The 19,557-nt window shown below is 43.2% G+C and overlaps 2 protein-coding genes across 2 annotated transcripts; both read left to right on the top strand.

Annotated features, from left to right (window-relative positions):
• The first annotated feature begins 5,074 nt into the window (after positions 1-5,074).
• On the top strand, positions 5,075-6,139 carry LOC120915814 (C3a anaphylatoxin chemotactic receptor-like). The gene has a single exon (XM_040326613.1). The coding sequence runs from the start codon at positions 5,075-5,077 to the stop codon at positions 6,137-6,139; it is 1,065 nt and encodes a 354-aa protein (XP_040182547.1).
• A 10,567-nt stretch (positions 6,140-16,706) lies between these two features.
• On the top strand, positions 16,707-17,684 carry LOC120915813 (C3a anaphylatoxin chemotactic receptor-like). Its single transcript, XM_040326612.1, has one exon. It carries the CDS (start codon positions 16,707-16,709, stop codon positions 17,682-17,684), a length of 978 nt encoding a protein of 325 aa, XP_040182546.1.
• The last annotated feature ends 1,873 nt before the right edge of the window (positions 17,685-19,557 follow it).

Raw genomic sequence — 19,557 nt, 5'->3', positions numbered from 1 at the left:
GGATATTTCCAAGGCTCGTCGGACACAGGGATAAGTGGAGTGTTATCCTTAGTGAGATTCTGCCAAGCTGAGAATGGCAGTTTCCTTTACACACCAAAAACAGTTTGTCTCCAGCCGTAACACACAAGTGTTGTGAGGGAGGAAGAAGGAAAATAAAAAACTCTCATGGTGTAGTATTGCCGTAAAAAACATTGATTTATTACAGGCTTTACTACAAATCCGAGAGATAAAAAGACAATTTCAAAAAGTAACCGCGGCTCACACCAGCTGGTTACGAACGTGATGTGATGTCTAGAACTGAAAGCTCCACCCAACGCGTTTCCCCATACAAGGATTCTACTGGGAACGGAGGACCTGTAGATAAGGATTCCTGCTGATAGATCTGTAAAGGCATCCAGGTTCCAGGCGAAGACGAAGAACTATCTCCAAAAGTTTTCATCAAAACATCTTGGGTAATTCCACATATAGAGGAAACAGCTCGCTCAAAGGAATGGCACTTCTTGTATAAATGGCGCTCAAAGGAAACAATGAACAGTCATAGTGCAATATTGCCAAATTAAATTTATTTAGTAAAAAAACAGCTTACATCAAGTAAGGATAACAGTAAAAAGCAATGAGAGTAGTGACACACAGGCCTCCTCACTGTACTTCTGTTAAAACACAACCAGAACTGATGTCACAAGGCTCAACCCGACGCATTGCGTCACTGGTCACGTGACTTCCTCAGGGATCTCTTATAACACAATGTAAATATAACATATTTGTTAAAGAACAGACATTTTATCTGTAGCATTAGTTTTTGCATTAGTCTTTAGTTGCAGTCATTAAACGATATAAGTAATCACATACCCTCTGCTCTCAGTTACATAAGGGACTTAGAGAGGTGGGGAGGAAGAAACAGCAGCACTCTGATCTTCCCAGTAAAGTGAATGGCTGTGCAGGGGGGCGTGTCAGCACAAGTCTGACCATTGGTGGACAGGCAGGCTGTTCTCCCAGCACAGCTAGAAAACTGACCACACTGGTATGGATGTGCTTGCGTGCCTAGGTTAGCATGGTCAGTTTGAAATAGGAAAGCAGAGGGACTGGCAGGAATTTCACACAATACAAGCAACACAAAAAGAACAGGAAACATGTTCATACGAGTACATGATACAGCACACACATATCATAAATATGAAATGTTGGGGTAAGATATTCTTTAATATACTATATTACATATTATACTATACTATATATATATATATATATATATATATATATATATACACATTGGGCTAGATTCAGGTAGGGGGACGTAAGGTTATGCTGGTGTAGCGTATCCTAATTACGCTACGCCTCCGCAACTTAGACGGGCAAGTGTATTATTCACAAAGCGTAAATCTTCCGGGTAAGCGCGCCAAATTCAAATTGTCAGGAGGTGGGCGTGTTTTATGCAAATAAAACATGACCCCATGTAAATGACGTTTCTCACGAACGGCGCATGCGCCGGCCGTGAACGTATCCCAGTGCGCATGCTCCTAATCACGTCGCAAATAGTCAATGCTTTCGACGTGGACGTAATTTACGCAAAGCCCTATTCACGAATGACTTACGCAAACGACGTAAAACTTTCAAAATTTGACGCGGAAACGACGTCTATACTTAACATTGGCTATGCCTCATATAGCAGGAGTAACGTTAAGCCGGAAAAAGCCTTACGCAAACGACGTAAAAAAATCCGCCGGGCGCACGTACGTTTCTGAATCTGCGTATGCAGGTCATTTGCATATTCTACGCTGAAATCGACGGCAGCGCCACCTAGCGGCCAGCGTAAATATGCACCCTAAGATACGACGGCGTAAGAGACTTACGCCAGTCGGATCTTAGCCTAATTTCGGCGTATCTTGCTTTCTGAATACAGAAAGAAGATACGCCGGCGCAGCTTTGAATTTACTACTATTACTTACTATTTACTAAGATACGCCGGCGTAAATTCTTGCTGAATCTAGCCCATTGTATATTGCAATTAATTCTCTATGTAACCATTTTTTTTTTTTTTAATGACAGAACTACAGTATTTTTTTTCTTCTGTAAATTAAACTTGGGCTGAAAAAAAAAAAACATACTTTTTTTAACTTAAATCTGAACATAAAAAAAAAATATACAAATCTATACGCTCATCATTTAGCACTGAAAATATAATAATTTCAATAACTCTCAAAGTTCTGTAGAAAACAAATGCTTTATCTTATCACACAAAGTTCTAACCGTATTTCATGTTTCAAATGCACAGTTTTAGAAGTCTCATTCTTATCTTCTTATCTTCATGAGAAATAATTTTTCAAAGCGTCACAGTCAACTCTCAGTCCCAAAAAAGAGGAGCAACATAACTGATCCAGGATAGCTGCTGAACGGTCCTAGAGATTAACAGGCAGAGAATATTTCCCAGAAATAAACTAATTTCAGGTAAGGGATGCCAAATCATAAAATTAATAATGGTCATAAAATAATTCATTGTATATAATATCACTTTGTCTGCTAACTGCTGTTTTGGTAGTGCAGTTAGGAAAAGTTAAAGATAACTGTTTACAGCACTTCATTGTGTGATATGGGGAACGGATTTTGAACTTTATAGAATCACTTTTAATACCTAATAGCAATTAACAATGTTTTCATGTTTTTGTTGAGGGGATATAGACACATAGATTGTACTAACTGCATATAAATACAGGTAGTTGTAGAAATATGTATTTAACTGCATATACAGTATCTTAATGAGTGGACTGCTTTCCTATATAAAGGGTGCTGAGGACAGGCAGGTTCCAATCCACCAATACTATACTGTTCCAATAAGTCACTGCACCTTCAAATGTTTAAAACTCAATAATCACTTCCTTTATTTATAGTAATCATCTTTCAACATGCACAACAGTTCCAAGCCTCCTAGCTCTTCATCAGGTGCACTGGAATGGTATATGTGTATGTATATATATATATATATAAAAAAAATATATATATATATATATATATATATACACACACACAGTAAAACCTTGGTTTGAGAGTAACTTGGTTTGAGAGCGTTTTGCAAGACAAGCAAAATGTTTTAATACATTTTGCCTTGATCTACAAGCGATGTCTTGATATAAGAGTAGAGTCACGTCACAACTCAGTATAAAAAAGAAGAGAGGAGCCTCTAAGTGTAGCAATATGGTTACATTTAATGAAGGTACAACATTTAGCAACTTATTGCTACACTTAGAAGTTCCTCTCTTCTCTTTTATACCTTGTAAAAAAATGCTTTGATATACAAGTACTTTGGATTACAAGCATGTTTCTGGAATGAACTGTGCTCGCAAACCAAGGATTTACTGTATATATATATATATATATATATATATATATATATAGAATATGTACTCAGTAGCTCAGTTTTAATATATAAAATTATACATATGTAGCGCTCACCCCCGCAGGAGCCTGCTTCCAACGACACTTTAATTTCGTCGCCACTCCAGCCAGAGTCGGTATGATGTACCCGAACAGGCCTCTTACACTGACCTGGCAGCCAAGAGTATCACTCGGAACTTTGAGGAAAACAAGTCTCTGCCACAGACTCTTTCCCAGGACGTAGATAATGAAGAAAAATCCTCTTCAGTAGTATTTGTGCCCGAATCTCCCTCAGGTAGTATTTGCCTCAGGTTACCGACTGATAGGTTGCTGACATCCAACCTCTCAGTGTCCGGTTACCTCGACCCCGATGGATCGTCCAGGCCCTGTTGGATCGCCAGCCTCTCTTGGCTCTCCTCAGACTGACTCCCCACCGAACAGCTATATCGCTTGGGATCCTCTCAGAATTTGGGGACCCAGTCGGATCACTGGGGCCTCCGCCACAGCTTCAGATGCTCCGGGCCAACATGGTCCCGGAACCAGGAACACCCCGGCCTGGTAGGCCATCTAGCCGGGTAGCCGTGATGTGTGGTCACCCTGAAGGTGGGCGCCACACCCGGAACAAGACCCCCGCCTAATGGCGTCTGCTCCAGAAATACCCTCCCCCAGCATGCTCCGCGAGGGAAACTCCCTCGCCATTGGCGTGTACAGGGCATTAGAAAGTCCTGAAGTCAACTGAGATTTTAATTAGAAAGTCAGCAATGACAACCTACATATGCTTTTAAATCCAAGCATTTGGATTTCAGACCTAGACGTAATGCCATACCTTTGTGTGTACAGGGCATAAGACCAAGATAAACGTATTTGGTTCAGATGGTGTCACGCGTGTGTTTGGCGGCCACCAGGTGAGGAGTACAGAGGCAAGTGGGTCTTGCCTACAGTCAAGCATGGTGGTGGGAGTGTCATGGTCTGGGGCTGCATGAGTGCTTCCGGCACTGGGGAGCTACAGTTCATTGAGGGAACCATGAATGCCAACATGTACTGTGACATACTGAAGCAGAGCATGATCCCCTCCCTTCAGAGACTGGGCCGCAGGGCAGTATTCTAACAAGATACTGACCCCAAACACACCTCCAAGACGACCACTACCTTGCTAAAGAAGCTGAGGGTAAAGGTGATGGACTGGCCAAGCATGTCTCCAGACCTAAACCCAATTGAGCATCTGTGGGGCATCCTCAAATGGAAGGTGGAGGAGCGCAAGGTCTCCAACATCCACCAGCTGTGTGATTTCATGGAGTAGTGGAAGAGGACTCCAGTGGCAACCTGTGAAGCTCTGGTGACCTCCATGGCCAAGAGGGTTAAGGCAGTGCTGGACAATAATGGTGGCCACACAAAATATTGACACTTTGGGCCCAATTTGGACATTTTCACTTAGACAGTTTAGACATTATTGGCTGTGTGTTGAGTTATTTTAAGGAGACAGCAAATTTACACTGTTATACAAGCTGTACACTCACTACTTTACATTGTAGCAAAGTGTCGTTTCTACAGTGTTGTCACATGAAAAGATATAATAAAATATTTCCAAAAAAATGTGAGGGGTGTACTGACTTTTGTCAGATACTGTATATGGATTTGCAATCACTTCAATACCCATTGTTTTAGTCTGTCCTATTCATTTTAGGTTTTCTTTTTACAGAAAAACATGGAAGTGGCCACATTTAATGGTAATCAATCTTTGGACAATGATACCACATGGACCCATTATTATTTCAATCAACCCACAGATAATGACACTGCATGGGGCCATCACACGTTATTCTACGTTTCACCAAATCTTTTTCCATTCCTTAAAGCTTTCTGCATTCTTTGCTACAGTATCACCTTTATTGTCGGGATTGTAGGAAATTGCTTAGTCATCTGGATTGCTGGATTCAAGATGAAGACCGTCAATGCGTTGTGGTTCCTCAACCTGGCGATGGCTGACTTGATGTGTTCTTCTTTCCTACCCGTTCGGATTGCAGAGTGGGCTTTGTTCAACTTATTTTATTATCCCCAGGAGCTGTGTCTTGTTAGCTCCATTGTATTGGTTCTTAGCATGTGCAGCAGTGTCTACTTCCTAACAGTCATCAGTGTTGATCGTTGTGTGTCTGCAATGTGGCCGATGTGGACAAGAATACACAGAACACTCAACATGGCCCGTGTGGTATCGGTGATTACTTGGGTGGTTGCTTTCCTTCTCAGCACTCCCATTGGCACTTATTATTTCGAAATCGATTTTTCAGACTGTGCTCCAAAGAACGCTCAATTGGCCTTCGCTAAGGATCGCCTCGTAAAAAGTTTACGATTTATCAGACTTGCTTTTATGTTTGTGTTACCTTTTGCCATTATTCTTATTTCTTATGGTCTCATTTTTTATAGGCTGAAGAAACTGATAAAAATAAGATCTCGTCAGTCTTATCGGATGGTGATCACTGTCGTGGTCTGTTTCTTCATCTGTTGGTTTCCATATTATACTTGGCCATTCATCTACATTGGTCATGATAACTCCCAATTAGATAATCTGATAAACGAAATTGCGATATGTCTGGCTTACTTTAACAGTTGCATCAACCCTGTTCTTTATGTGTCGTTTTCCCGAGACTTTAAGGACAACTTTTTTAAGTCCATCCCAGCTAGGATGGAGACAGCCTTTTCTGATAGGTGCGAACTTCGGACTGGTGAAGATATTGGCTCAGAAACTGTTCAAATTGACCTAAGAAGCATATGAATTATGGTTTGTTGTAGTATTAAACCCTCAGCATTTTTAGCCTAAAGTGACATTAACCAAATAACCCCCGGACCATATTGCTGGTCAAAGACCGGAGCACTTTTTGCGATTCGGCACTGCGTCGCTTTAACTGCCAATTGCGCAGTCGTGCGACGTGGCTCCCGAACAAAATTGTCATCCTTTTTTTCCCACAAATAGAGCTTTCTTTTGGTGGTATTTGATCACCTTTTTTTACTTTTTGCTATAATAAATATCCCCCCAAAAATATATATAAAAAAACGTTTTTTTTTCCTCAGTTTAGGCCGATACGTATTCTTCTACCTATTTTTGGTAAAAAAAATCGCAATAAGCGTTGGTTTGCGCAAAATTTATGGTGTTTGCAAAATAGGGGATAGTTTTATTGCATTTTTATTATTATTTTTTTTTACTACTAATGGCGGCGATCAGCGTTTTTTTTTCATGACTGCGACATTATGGCGGACACTTCGGACAATTTTGACACATTTTTGGGACCATTGTCATTTTCACAGCAAAAAATGCATTTAAAATGCATTGTTTACTCTGAAAATGACAATTGCAGTTTGGGAGTTAACCACAAGGGGGTGCTGAAGGGGTTATGTATGACCTAATATGTGTTTCTAACTGTAGGGGGTGTGGCTGTCGGTGTGACTTCATCGATTGTGTATCCCTATAAAAGGGATCACACGATCGATGACGGAGCCACAGTGAAGAACGGGGAAGCTGTGTTTACACACAGCTCTCCCCGTTCTTCAGCTCCGGGGACCGATCGCGGGACTCCAGCAGCGATCGGGACCACGGGTCCCGCGGTCCTGGTCACGGAGCTTCAGACCGGGTCGCAGGCACGCGCCTGCGACCCACGGCTGGGCACTCGCTGATTTACGTATTCTAGGCGGACACTTCGGACAATTTTGACACATTTTTGGGACCATTGTCATTTTCACAGCAAAAAATGCATTTAAATTGCATTCTTTATTGTGAAAATGACAGTTGCAGTTTGGGAGTTAACCACAGGTGGCGCTGTAGGAGTTAGGGTGCACCTAGTATGTGTTTACAACTGTTTGGGGGTGTGGCTGTAGGAATGACGTCATCGATCGTGTCTTCCCTATAAAGGGAATGACGCGATCGATGCGCCGCCATAGTGAAGGACGGGGAAGCCGTGTTTACACACGGCTCTCCCCGTTCTTCAGCTCCGGGGAGCGATCGCGACGGAGCGGCTATAAACAAATAGCCGCGCCGTGGTCCCGGATCGCTCCCCGAGCGGACCCGACCTCCGCATGTAGCGGGGGGGGTCCCGATCGGACCCCCCACCCGCTAATAGGCGAGGACGTACCTATACGCCCATGTGCCTGTACGTGCCATATTGTGGACGTATATGTACATGGGGTGGTCCTTAAGTGGTTAAGGACCGCCTCACGTACATATACGTCATCACTTTAAAAATGAATATCTCGGTAATGGCAGCTGCTGCCACAACCGAGATATTCATCTTTACCGTGGCCGGTCCTGTTCAAACGATAACGGTGGTCTCCGCGATGGATTCACTGCAAGATCACCAATATCGGCGTCGGGAGAGGGCCTGCCACTCTCCCGCGCCCTCCACCGCTTACCGGAGCCGTCGGCAGCGGCGGAGGCGATCGGGTCCTTCACGCTGCTTGGCTGGGATACAAGTGAACGTCACTTCCGCCCATAGCTCTTAAAGGTAAAATTTCCTGTTGTCATTTTTTCAAATGACAATTTTTTTTTTTTTTTTTATTGCATTTTAGTCTAAATATGAGATGTGAGGTCTTTTTGACCCCAGATCTCATATTTAAGAGGACCTGTCATGCTTTTTTCTATTACAAGGGATGTTTACATTCCTTGTAATAGGAATAAAAGTGATCATTTTTTTTTTTTTTAAACACTGTAAAAATTAATAAAATCGATTAAAATAAAAAATAATTAAGTGCCCTGTCCCGACGAGCTTGCGAGCAGAAGCGAACGCATACGTGAGTAGCGCCTGCATATGAACACGATGTTCAAACCGCACAAGTGAGGTATCGTCGCAATCGTTAGAGCGAGAGCAATAATTCTAGTCATAGACCTCCTCTGTAACTCAAAAGATGCAACCTATAGAATTTTTTAAACTTCGCCTATGGAGATTTTAAAGGGTAAAAGTTTGATGCCATTCCACAAGCGGGCTCAAATTTGAAGCGTGACATGTTGGGTATCATTTTACTCGGCATAACATTATCTTTCACAATATAAAAAAAATCGGGCTAACTTTACTGTTGTCTTATTTTCTAATTAAAAAAAGTGATTTTTTTCCCCAAAAAAGTGCGCTTGTAAGACCGCTGTGCAAATACGGTGTGACAAAAAGTATTGCAATGACCGCCATTTTATTCTCTAGGGTGTTAGAAAAAAAAAAAATATATATATATATATATAATGTTTGGGGGTTCTAAGTAATTTTCGAGCAAAAAAAAATGTTTTAAACTTGCAAACACAGAGTCTAAAAAACAGGCAAGGTCCTTAAAGGGGAGTTCCAGTCCCCCAAACATTCTTTTTTTAAAACACTGCTCTGTAACTGTCAAAACCTAAAAATGAATATTTCTAACATGTCATACTTTTAGCGGTTTTACTTTCTTTAAAAATTGTTATTTACTTACTGATCTCGGAAGCAGGCAGTTTCCATTCTGGTTGTGGGCATCTCGTGTTAATTTCCTGGATTTCTTTGCAGCTATCTACCCATCATGCACCAGCAAATCTTGCACATGCTCAGTAATGCCTCAGGGAGGCCGTCCTTCTTCCTCACAGGTTGCTATGGCAATCTCGAGTCTGCGGAAGTTCCCGCCCCCATGTTATAGCAACCTGTCAATCACAACACAGGCGAGGAGAGGAAAGAGAAATCACATTAGGCAGGTAATGCACTGGCATTAATAGTGGGCGTGGACCGAAACAGGGTGACACCATCCTTATGTTGTTTTTAAATCATTAATTTTTTTTCTTTATTTTAATTTTGCACAACTGGCGCCGCTGACGTTCCTGCCCATTTTTTTAATGATCACTAATCACTCCCTTAGTCTGCCCTGTAACAATGTCTAGCCCGCGCTGGCTGAGATAATACAGCCTTGAGAAGATATTGGTCTTGTAAGCTCTGTTTTGTGTGACACTGTTTTATAATATAACTTTGTGCAGGGAGAGAGAGAGGAGCTTTTAGAAATTCATTGGCGATGTCGGGGTGGGCGAGACACCAGCCAATTATTTATGTATGCGACTCTGCTCTGACCCCATCCTATTGGCTGGCGTTCTGCTCGGTCCCGCCCACCCCGACATCGCCGATGAATATTCTGAAAGCTCCTCTCTCTCTCTCCCTCCAGCGCGGCTCGACATTGCACATTGCTCTACAAAGTGACAGGCGTGTGACACTGTCTTGTAATCTAGGGAGAGAGAGAGAGGAGCTTTTAGAATTCATTGGCGATGACGGGATGGGTGGCACAGAGCAGCTATCAATCGCCAGCCAATAGGATGGGGTCAGGGCGGGCCGCTACGTGTATGCGGCTCCACCCCCTTTCGTAAGAAGCCAAATAATTGGCTGGCGATCGATAGCTGCTCTTTTCCCGCCCACCCCGACTTCACCGATGACTTCAGAAAGCTCCTCTCTCTCTCCCTGCACACAGTTAGCTTATAAGAATTAGATGTGACAGAGAATTTGTCAGGAGTAGGGATAAGCCGAACACCCCCAGAACTTACGAACGGGCAAAAAATGAGTGCGAACACCGGTAAAGTCCATGAGACACGAATATGGAAAATTAAAAGTGCTAATTTTAAATGCTCATATGCAAGTTATTGCCATAAAGGGTGTTTGGGGACCCGCGTCCTGCCCCAGGGGACATGCATCAATGCAAAAAAAAGTTTTGGGACATTGTTTTTCCCACTGATGTCAGTGCCTTTTGTAGAAAAGTAGATCCCAATTTCCACAATCTGGCCCCCTAAAGTCTGAAGGACAGTAAACTGGCCCTTTGTTTAGAAAGTTTGGAGAGCCCCGGTGTAGAGATTAATAATTAAAGTGTATTTTGCACCATGTGGAAGTAAACTGCGGTGGAAAGTAATTTATTTGGGAGATGCAATTGGGCAATTGGCTCAATTCACACAACTTTAACAGAAGAAAAAGTATTTTTATTTTCGCTACGTGACTGTAATTTTCTAATTTCATTGGACTCCTTATCCTGGTTCACCAGCCTAATAAGTCAACTGTAAGACCCCTTTCACACTGGGTCGTTTTGCAGGCGCTATTGCGCTAAAAATAACGCCTGCAAACTGACCCTAAACAGTTGCTGCTGTCTCTCCAGTGTGAAAGCCCCGAAGGATTTCACACTGTAGTGGTGTGCTAGCAGGACGGTAAAAAAAGTCCTGCTAGCCGCATCTTTGGAACGGTGAAGGAGTGGTGTGTATTCCGCTCCTCCACTGCTCCTGCCCATTGAAATCAATGGGACACTGCAGCTATACCGCCGGCAATGCGCTGGCCGCTAGTTGGGGATAAAACCGCCCCGCTAGCGGCCGAATAGCGCAGCAAAATTGGCAGTAAAGCGCCGTTAAAAATGGCAGGGCTTTACTGCGCCGATGCTGCCCCACCCCAGTGTGAAAGGCGCCTAAGAAATACCAAAACAGATACATGTTCATAAGAAACTGCGGCAAACAGATATTTTGAAACATCCTTCTCATTTTATTATTGTGTGTGTAGAAAGGAAGACATAAACACAAAGGTTTAACCTTAGATAATTCCAATTCATGCCTTCACTACTCTGCACGAAAAGCCACATTTTATCAGGTAAAATATCATGAACTGTTTTTTATTTGTATAGATAAATAGATGGTTGGCATTGCTAATGTCTTTATTCACAGTCTGTTATCAGAAATTATTTTATTGTTTAGTAGTTTGCCCACATACACAATTAGATTTGCTGGTCCTGTGCTACATATAAAGAATGCTTTTGTTCTTTCTTTCTCCCTTTCTTTCTTTTTTCCCTTCATCTCTTTCTTTCTCTCTTTATATCTTTCGCTCTTTCTTTCTTTCTTTCCTAATTTCTTTCTTTCTCTCTCTTTTTCTTTCTTTTTTTCTTTCTCTGTTTCTTTCCCGCTCTCTTTCTTTATTTCTCTCTTCCTTTCTCTCTCTCTCTCTTTATTTCTCTCTTCCTTTCTCTCTCTCTCTATTACTTTTCTTTCTTTCTTTTTTTCCCCTTCTCTCTTTCTTTCTTTCTCTTTATTTATTTCTCTTTCCTTTCTTTCTTTGCTTCTTTCTTCCTTTCTCTCTCTCTCTCTTTCTTTCTTTTTTTTCTTGCTTTCTTTCTTTCTTTTTCTCTCTTTCTTTCTCTCTCTTTCTTTTTTTCTTTCTTTCTTTCTTTCCTCTTTTCTTTCTTTCCCTCTCTCTCTCTTTCTTTTTTTCCCTCTCTCTTACTTTCTTTCTATTTCTTTCTTTCTCTGTTCCGTTCTCTCTCTCTCTCTCTCTCTCTCTCTCTCTCTTTCTTACTTTCTTTCTATTTCTTTCTTTCTCTGTTCCGTTCTCTCTCTCTCTCTCTATCTCTCTCTCTCTCTCTTCTCTCACTTTTCTTTCCTCATTTTTCTTTCTTTCTTTCTTTCTTTTTTTCTTTCTCTTTCTTTTTTTCCCTCTCTCTCTTTCTTGCTTTCTTACTTTCTTTCTATTTCTTTCTTTCTGTTCATTTCTCTCTCTCTCTCTCTCTTACTTTTCTTTCTTTCTTTCTTTCTTTCTCTTTCTTTCCCTCTCTCTCTTTCTTTTTTTCCCTCTCTCTCTCTTTCTTGCTTTCTTACTTTCTTTCTATTTCTTTCTTTCTGTTCCTTTTTCTCTCTCTCTCTTACTTTTCTTTCTTTCTCTCGAATGCATCAGTAAAAATGGTAACACTGGTGAGCAGCGGAGGGTGGGCTTCTGAAAGCGATCCAGCCACTCGGACCGCACGTGGGGGGCATTTGGAATTTGCCCATCTAATGCCTTGTACAAACGATCCGAGTTTACGTCGGAATAAACTCTTCCTTTCTCTCTCTCTCTCTCTTTCTTTCTTTCTTTCGTTATTTTTTTCCCTCTCTCTCTTTCTTGCTTTCTTACTTTATTTCTATTTATTTCTTTCTCTGTTCCTTTCTCTCTCTCTCTCTCTTAGTTTTCTTTCCTTTTCTTTTCCTTTTTCCGTTTAAAAAAAAGATAACATGTTCTCTTTCTAACTTTCCGACAGAAAAAATCCATCACACTTTTTCCATCGGAAATTCCGATCGTGTGTACAAGGCAAATTTCATGGAGTATGGTAAAGTCTTATGGTTGTAGCAATGTAAATTGTATCAATTTGCCTGATAACATCAGAGAATCAAATATGTTCCATCTCCACAGACTAGGAATAAATACAGCTTGTATCATTTTTTATGAGGGTTCGCTGAATGATTGGAATGCCTCTGCTTTTAGCAGATCATAAAATTTGTGACCACACCTGCTAACTCTTTAAATGTGCTTTTATCTAGATTGTATGTTTTGATGCAACCAATTCCTGCTCACCGAAAAGCAGAAGAAGAATTTGCTAATCTTACCCTGAAGTGTTCTTGTCACTGTACCTGTCAGCTTCTGTGTACATTTCTTTATTAATCTCTGTTCCAAAGAATAAAAAGAATAGAACAACAGGCACCTAGATAAATAGAAAAAACAATATTTATAAGAGCTTGTTCACACTAAGATCACTGAAGAGCGATCTGTGGTGGAACACTTTTCAGAGGGCACTTGACGGTCGGTGAGGAGGCAATATGTCGCCTCCTAAAAATCTGCACCGCTGTGCCACAACTGCATGGATTCCACATGGTGCGGCACAGCACTATTTGGTCAAAAGGGTACAGCCAGTGTTACTGCCCATCAAACGCCTGTTTGAAAAATATAATTTTGCATCTTGGTGTGTGGCATGCCTGGGCACACCCTAAGCACCCGTTTGGAGCAAAATCCCCTTGCTGCCTGTCCCACCCCATCCCCCTAATGCAGCACTCTGGCTTCCCTCCTCTTCTCTCCCACTAGCTACTGCAGGCACACAGGGAGATATTTCTGGGTGGAGCGAGGATCATTTACCGTCCTCTTCCTTTTCTGAATGAACACAGTAAGTGATTGGCACCGATTACATTGCAATACACTCCTTCCCGGCTATGCTAGGCAGGCAAAGTGACAGAGAGAGACCAGTAAAAAGCAGGCAATTTCTCCTGCCTGTAAATGCCAGTAAAAGGAAAAAGTTGCCAGTAAAAAATCACGGTTGTGATGCTTGGCTGGAGGAGGTGGTGCCTAACAGGGGTGGACTGACAACCCATGGGCCCCCCCCGGGCAGGAGGAGACTATGGGGCCCCCGGGCAATAGGAGATTATGGGGCCCCCTGGGCAATAGGAGATTATGGGGCCCCCAGGCAATAGGAGATTATGGGGCCCCAAGGCAATAGATTATGGGGCCACACAGTATACACACACACACATACATACAGTATACATACACAGTATACACGCAGACACACAATATGCACACACAGTATACATACACACACTGAAAAGGTACTGGAGAGGCGGGCGGCTATAATCTTGGGATTTTTTTTAAAAACACAGATTTTCACATACTGTCCCTGGTTTTACTGAGGCTGGCAACCCCGATGGGGCCCCGTAGTGGCATGGGGCACTCAGGCAGTGCCCGAATGGTCAGTCCGCCCCTGGTGACTGAGTATGTCGTGTGATCTCATAGTGCAAGGGAGCCAAGCGGGAGCGGGACTGTTTAGACTGGAGTGGACTGAAGGAACCACCTGGCGCAGAGAGTGACTGTCGCTGTGACTCAGAAGGGGACATGTCATGTCGTGATCTATGCTGCTGCACCCTGCTGTCATTGTCACTGTGAGAGTCAGTTTCATGTGTGTGTGCCTGACCCAATCTAATTTCTTACCCTCCTGAGGCCAATCCCTGAGCTACTTACTTACTATATCGAAAATAAAATAAGAATTTTTTATTTTTTGCATTATTATGTATCTTTAATCCAATTTCTAATTACATCTTGTACTTGTTTGTAGCCTAAATACTGAAATTTGCACTGAAAACTGTATTTTTGAAACTTTTGGTAATGCCAGTAAAAACTTGGCTGTGCCAGTAAATTTTGGGTGGTTTGTCAGTAAATTTCAGTCTGGTAGGTTGGCAACACGTCCATGTCACTTTTCGGTTCACCAACAAGAAGGGGAGGAAAGCAGACACATGTCCAACGTTCTTCATCCCCTCCACCCAACGGCATTCCCCATGTTTGTCCCGGGCCTGCAGATGGGCAAGCGGAGCCCAGAATACATGCGGGCAGGGGGGTGGTGCCGATACAAGGGTGTGTGAAAGCAATCGGGCGGAAGCACACCAGATTATTCCACCTGTCAGCAGGGCCAGATTAAGAACATCACAGGCCTGGTGCTGAGGATTTTGGTGGGCCTTTTATGAATAATAAATAAATAAATATACAAACAATTTATTGTTATAACAAATTAAATTAAAGAGAGAGAGAGGGATGATGAGAAAGAGAGAGAGACGATGAGAGAGGGGTGAGGGGTAAGGGAGGGAGGATGAGAGAGAAAAGGGGGATGAGACATGAGAGGATGCGCATGCGAATGACATCAACGCAGCCCAGCTGGCAAAGTGTGCCAAGAAAATATCCTCCACACCATTACACCACCAGCCTGAATGGTTGATACAAGGCAGAATGGATCCATGCTTTCATGTTGTTTACCCCAAATTCTGACCTGACCATCTGAATGTTAACCGTTGAAAACTAAACTCATCCGACCAACATTTTTCCAATATTCTATTGTTCAATTTTGGTGATCCTGTGTGAATTGTAGTCTCAGTTTCCTGTTCTTAGCTGACAGGAGTGGCACCCGGTGTGGTCTTCTGCTGTTTTAGCCCATCTGCTTCAAGGTTCAATGTGTTGTGCGTTCAGAGATGGTATTCTGCATACCTTGGTTGTAATGAGTTGTTATCTGAGTCACTATTGCCTTTCTATCATGTCAAACCAGTCTGCCCATTCTTCTCTGATCTCTGAAGCCAACAAGGCATTTTCCTCCACACAACTGCCACTCACTGGATATTTTTTTCTTTTTCGGACCATTCTCTGTAAACCCGAGAGATGGTTGTGTGTGACAATCCCAGGAGATCAGCAGTATTTTAAATACTGAGACCAGCACATTTGACATCAACAACCATGCCACACTTTTAGTCACTTAACTCCCCTTTTCTTCCCCATTCCCATGCTTGACCTTTAGAACATAATTTTCACCACATCTAGATGCCTAAATGCATTGAGTTACTGCCATGTGATTGGCTGATTAGCAATTCGTGCTACCAAGCAATTGAACAGGTGTACCTAATAAAGTAGCTGGTGAGTGTATATTTGATAAACCGCTGAGTAGATATTGTGTGACAGAAAAAAAATTGCAACAGCCGCTGTTTTATTCTTCAGGGCCTCTGCTTTCAGAAAATATACACTGTTTTTTGGGTTTTTAGTAGGGTTGTCCCGATATCGAAATGCTCCCGATGCCTTAGCCAATAGCTGGCAGAGTCAGCGGGTGGCGCGTCAAGCTGGCAGGGAGTGCAGAGTTCAGGGCTCAGCCGCATCATCATTTGGGATCGGCGACCGGAGCCATCACATTCGGTCGCGGAAGTGACGCTCCGTGTTTTGCCATCAGAGACGCCCATCTTGGTACACCCTGCACTCAGCCACAGTATGCCAGCAGGGGACATCTCGTTACACCCAGCCCATATAGTTTGGGTTGGGTGTAACAAGATGGCCGCTGCTGCTTTTATGTGGCCGAGTGCAAGGAGTACCAGGCTGGGCGTTGCAGGCAGCCTTCCATAATGGCATTTTAGTGCCTGCCCATCAGTGCCCATAAATGTCACCTATCAGTGCCCGCCAGCCGTCAGTGTCACCTGCCAGTGCCCGCCAGCCGTCAGTGTAAACTGCCAGTGCCCGCCAGCCACCAATGCCACCTGCCAGTGCCCACCAGCCATCAGTGCCACCTGCCAGTGCCAGCCAGCCATCAGTGCCACCTGCCAGTGCCAGCCATCAGTGCCACTTGCCAGTGCCAGCCATCAGTGCCAGTCAGCCATCTATCAGTGCTGCATATCAGTGCCACCTAATCCTAACAGTGCTGCATATCAGTGCCACCTAATCTGTATTGTGCTTTGAGAAACTGTCACATGACATTTTAAAAAAGTATCGGTAATCGGTATCGGCGAGTACTTGAAAAAAAGTATCGGTACTTGTACTCGGTCTTAAAAAAGTGGTATCGGGACAACCCTAGTTTTAAGTAATCTAGTCTAGGAAAAAAATGCTGATTTGTGTGTAAAAAATAAATACATTTCCCAAACCACAAAGTGGTTAAATATGCAGCCTTGTAGATTTATGGATCCACTTTCTCATTATATATTCATAAAAATATACAGTATTTGTGTTCATGAAACATATTTATTATGATACTCTGTCCTGACAATTTTTTATATTTACACCTGCAGATATTCATCCAGCATGGAAGCCACGGATTACAATCAGTCCCATGAAAACTATACGGATTTCTTTGTTTCTCCCAGTGTGTTTCCATATCTTAAGGCCTTTTGCATCACTTGCTACAGTTTCACATTTATTGTCGGAATCGTGGGAAATGGTTTAGTCATCTGGATTGCTGGGTTCAAGATGAAGACCGTCGGTGCGGTGTGGTTCCTCAACTTGGCCATTGCCGACTTCCTGTGCTGCCTCTTTCTTCCGTTCGGCATTGCGGAGTGGTCTTTGTTCACCCTAACTTACTTTCCTGAAGAGTTGTGTAAAATCAGTGTAATGACATTGATTCTGAACATGTGCAGCAGCGTCTACTTCCTAACCGTCATCAGCGTTGACCGTTGTGTGTCCGTGACATGGCCAATTTGGGCAAAGCTACGCAGGACACGCAAATTAGCGCACATTATTTCCGGCATGGTTTGGGGGCTTTGTCTGATTTTGAGTGTTCCATTTATTGCCTTTCACAATCTACACACTGACTTTTCAGACTGTTCGGAAAAGTCTGAGCAATTTGAAAACAGTTCATCATATCAATTAGTGAAAACGTTGCGGCACGCTAGATTTGCCATTATGTTTGCGCTGCCCTTCGCCGCCATCCTTGTGTCTTATGGTCTTCTATTTCTAAAGCTGAAGAAAAAAAGGAGACGATCGATACAATCCCAGCAATCCTATCAGATATTAATTGCAGTTGTGATCTGCTTCTTCATCTGCTGGTTCCCGTATTATACCTGGCCCCTTGTCCCCGTTAACAAAGCTAAACACCAATTAGATAACCTGATTAATGAAATTTGCATATGTGTGGCTTACATGAACAGTTGCATAAATCCTATTCTGTATGTGTTCTTTTGCCGAGACTTCAAGGACAATTTAATCAAATCCATTCCAGCAAGCCTGGAGAAAGCCTTCTTGGATAGATCTGACGTTCAGAGTATTGAAGAACTGAGTGGTTAAAATATTCATCATAATTACACATGAAACGTTCACTGCCAAGAATGATCAAAACTCAAAGGCACCATTGGTTCACATGATATGCATTGTGGAGAGTGAACTAGAACCATTTTTAAATGTCTTAGTAGATTTTACAAAGAAAACAAAAGGTCCCATTTAATATGGAATATTTAATATACCGTATTTATCGGGGTATTGCGCGCTCCGGCGTATAGCGCGCACCCCTAATGTGGACCCGCATTCCTGTAAAAAAAACATTTTAGTACTTACAGTTTTGGTGTCTTGTGCGGCGTCCATCGGCGGCCTCGTCTGGACCGGCGTCCGTCTGTGGCTTCGGTGGTGTCCTCCTCGTCGGGTCCGTCTGCGGCTTCGTTGGTGTCCTCCTCGTCGGGTCCGTCTGTGGCTTCGGTGGTGTCCTCCTCGTCGGGTCCGGCATCCGTCTGCGGCTTCGGTGGTGTTCTCCCGCGCTGTCTCCCCGTCAAATCGCTGCTTCCCGCACTCAGTTTGAATGCCTCCGCCGACGTATACCGAGTGCAGTACCCTTGGCTACATTCGCCAGGCTCGACTTCACTCGTGCTCACGCTCTGTGACGTTTATGCGTGAGCACGAGCGAAGCCGAGCCTGGCCGAATGTAGCCGAGTGTACTGCACTCGGTATATGTCGGCGCAGGCATTCAAACTGAGCGCGGGAAGCGGGTATCCGCGTATATCGAGCACCCTCAATTTTCCCCTTATTTTAAGGGGAAAGAAGTGCGCGGTATACACCGATAAATAAGGTGTGTAATACTCTACACCAGCCATTCCTGACCTTTTTAACTCAGAGGAACCCCTTAAATAATTTTTCAGGCTCAAGGAACCCCCGCTAGAAATTACAATATTTACAACTCATGATACATTAATGTGATTGTCAGTGGGAAGAATGCTCCTTACACTTGTGGTCATTGGGAAGAATTACAACCTTGCAGATAGCTAAAAAGATCAATGGTGTCAGAGGAAACTTACCTGAGGCCCCGTACACACGTCTGAGAAACTCGACGGGCAAAACACATTGTTTGGCTCGTCGAGTTCCTTGTGAAGCCGCCGAGGATCTTGGCGAGCCAAGTTTCCTCATTGACTAACGAGGAAATAGAGAACATGTTCTCTATTTGGCCCGACGAGATCCTCGTCGGTTTCCTCGTCCAAAAGTGTACACACGACCGGGTTTCTCGGCAGAATACGGCTCCGATCGAGTTTCTGGCTGAATTCTGACGAGAAACTCGGTCGTGTGTACAGGGCCTGAGAGGCAGAAATTGCCCATTGCTCAAGGAACCCCTAGCAACCTCTATAGAAACCATTGGGTTTCATGGTACCCTGGTTGAGAAACCTTGCTCTACACTATGGTTTTGTTTATTTAACAAACTCTTATTCTGTGTACATCCGACGAGCCGAGAAAAATGAGGTTCAATGCTTCTGAGCATGCGTCGACTTAAATCTGAGTATGCATGTTTTTTTCTCCGTCGGAGTTCCCTACAGACGAATGGAAGTTCCGATATCATTTTTTTCCGTCTGAAAAAAAGAGAACATGTTCTCTTTCTAAATTTCTGATGAAAAAAAGTCAGATGGGTCACACACACGGTCGGAATATCCGATGAAAAAATTCAGTCGGATTTTTTCCATCGGAAATTCCGATCGTGTGTACAAGGCATAACATTGGATTCCATAGTTCACCATTCAAAGAGGAAAGTGACAAAGCTAGAAACATACAGTATGATTCCCATAAGGAGGTGCTTTTTTCAGCCCTGTCGCTTGCTTCTTTCTCTTATGCCTCGTACACACGACCGAGAATCTCGTCGTAAAAGAAATGTTGTTTTCCTCGACGAGGTTCTTGTCAAGCTTTC

This window comes from Rana temporaria, chromosome 10 (assembly GCF_905171775.1).
Source record: "Rana temporaria chromosome 10, aRanTem1.1, whole genome shotgun sequence".
NCBI lineage: Eukaryota > Metazoa > Chordata > Amphibia > Anura > Ranidae > Rana > Rana temporaria.
The sequence above is the reverse complement of the archived record's forward strand: the minus strand, read 5'-3'. Positions and strand labels throughout refer to the sequence as shown.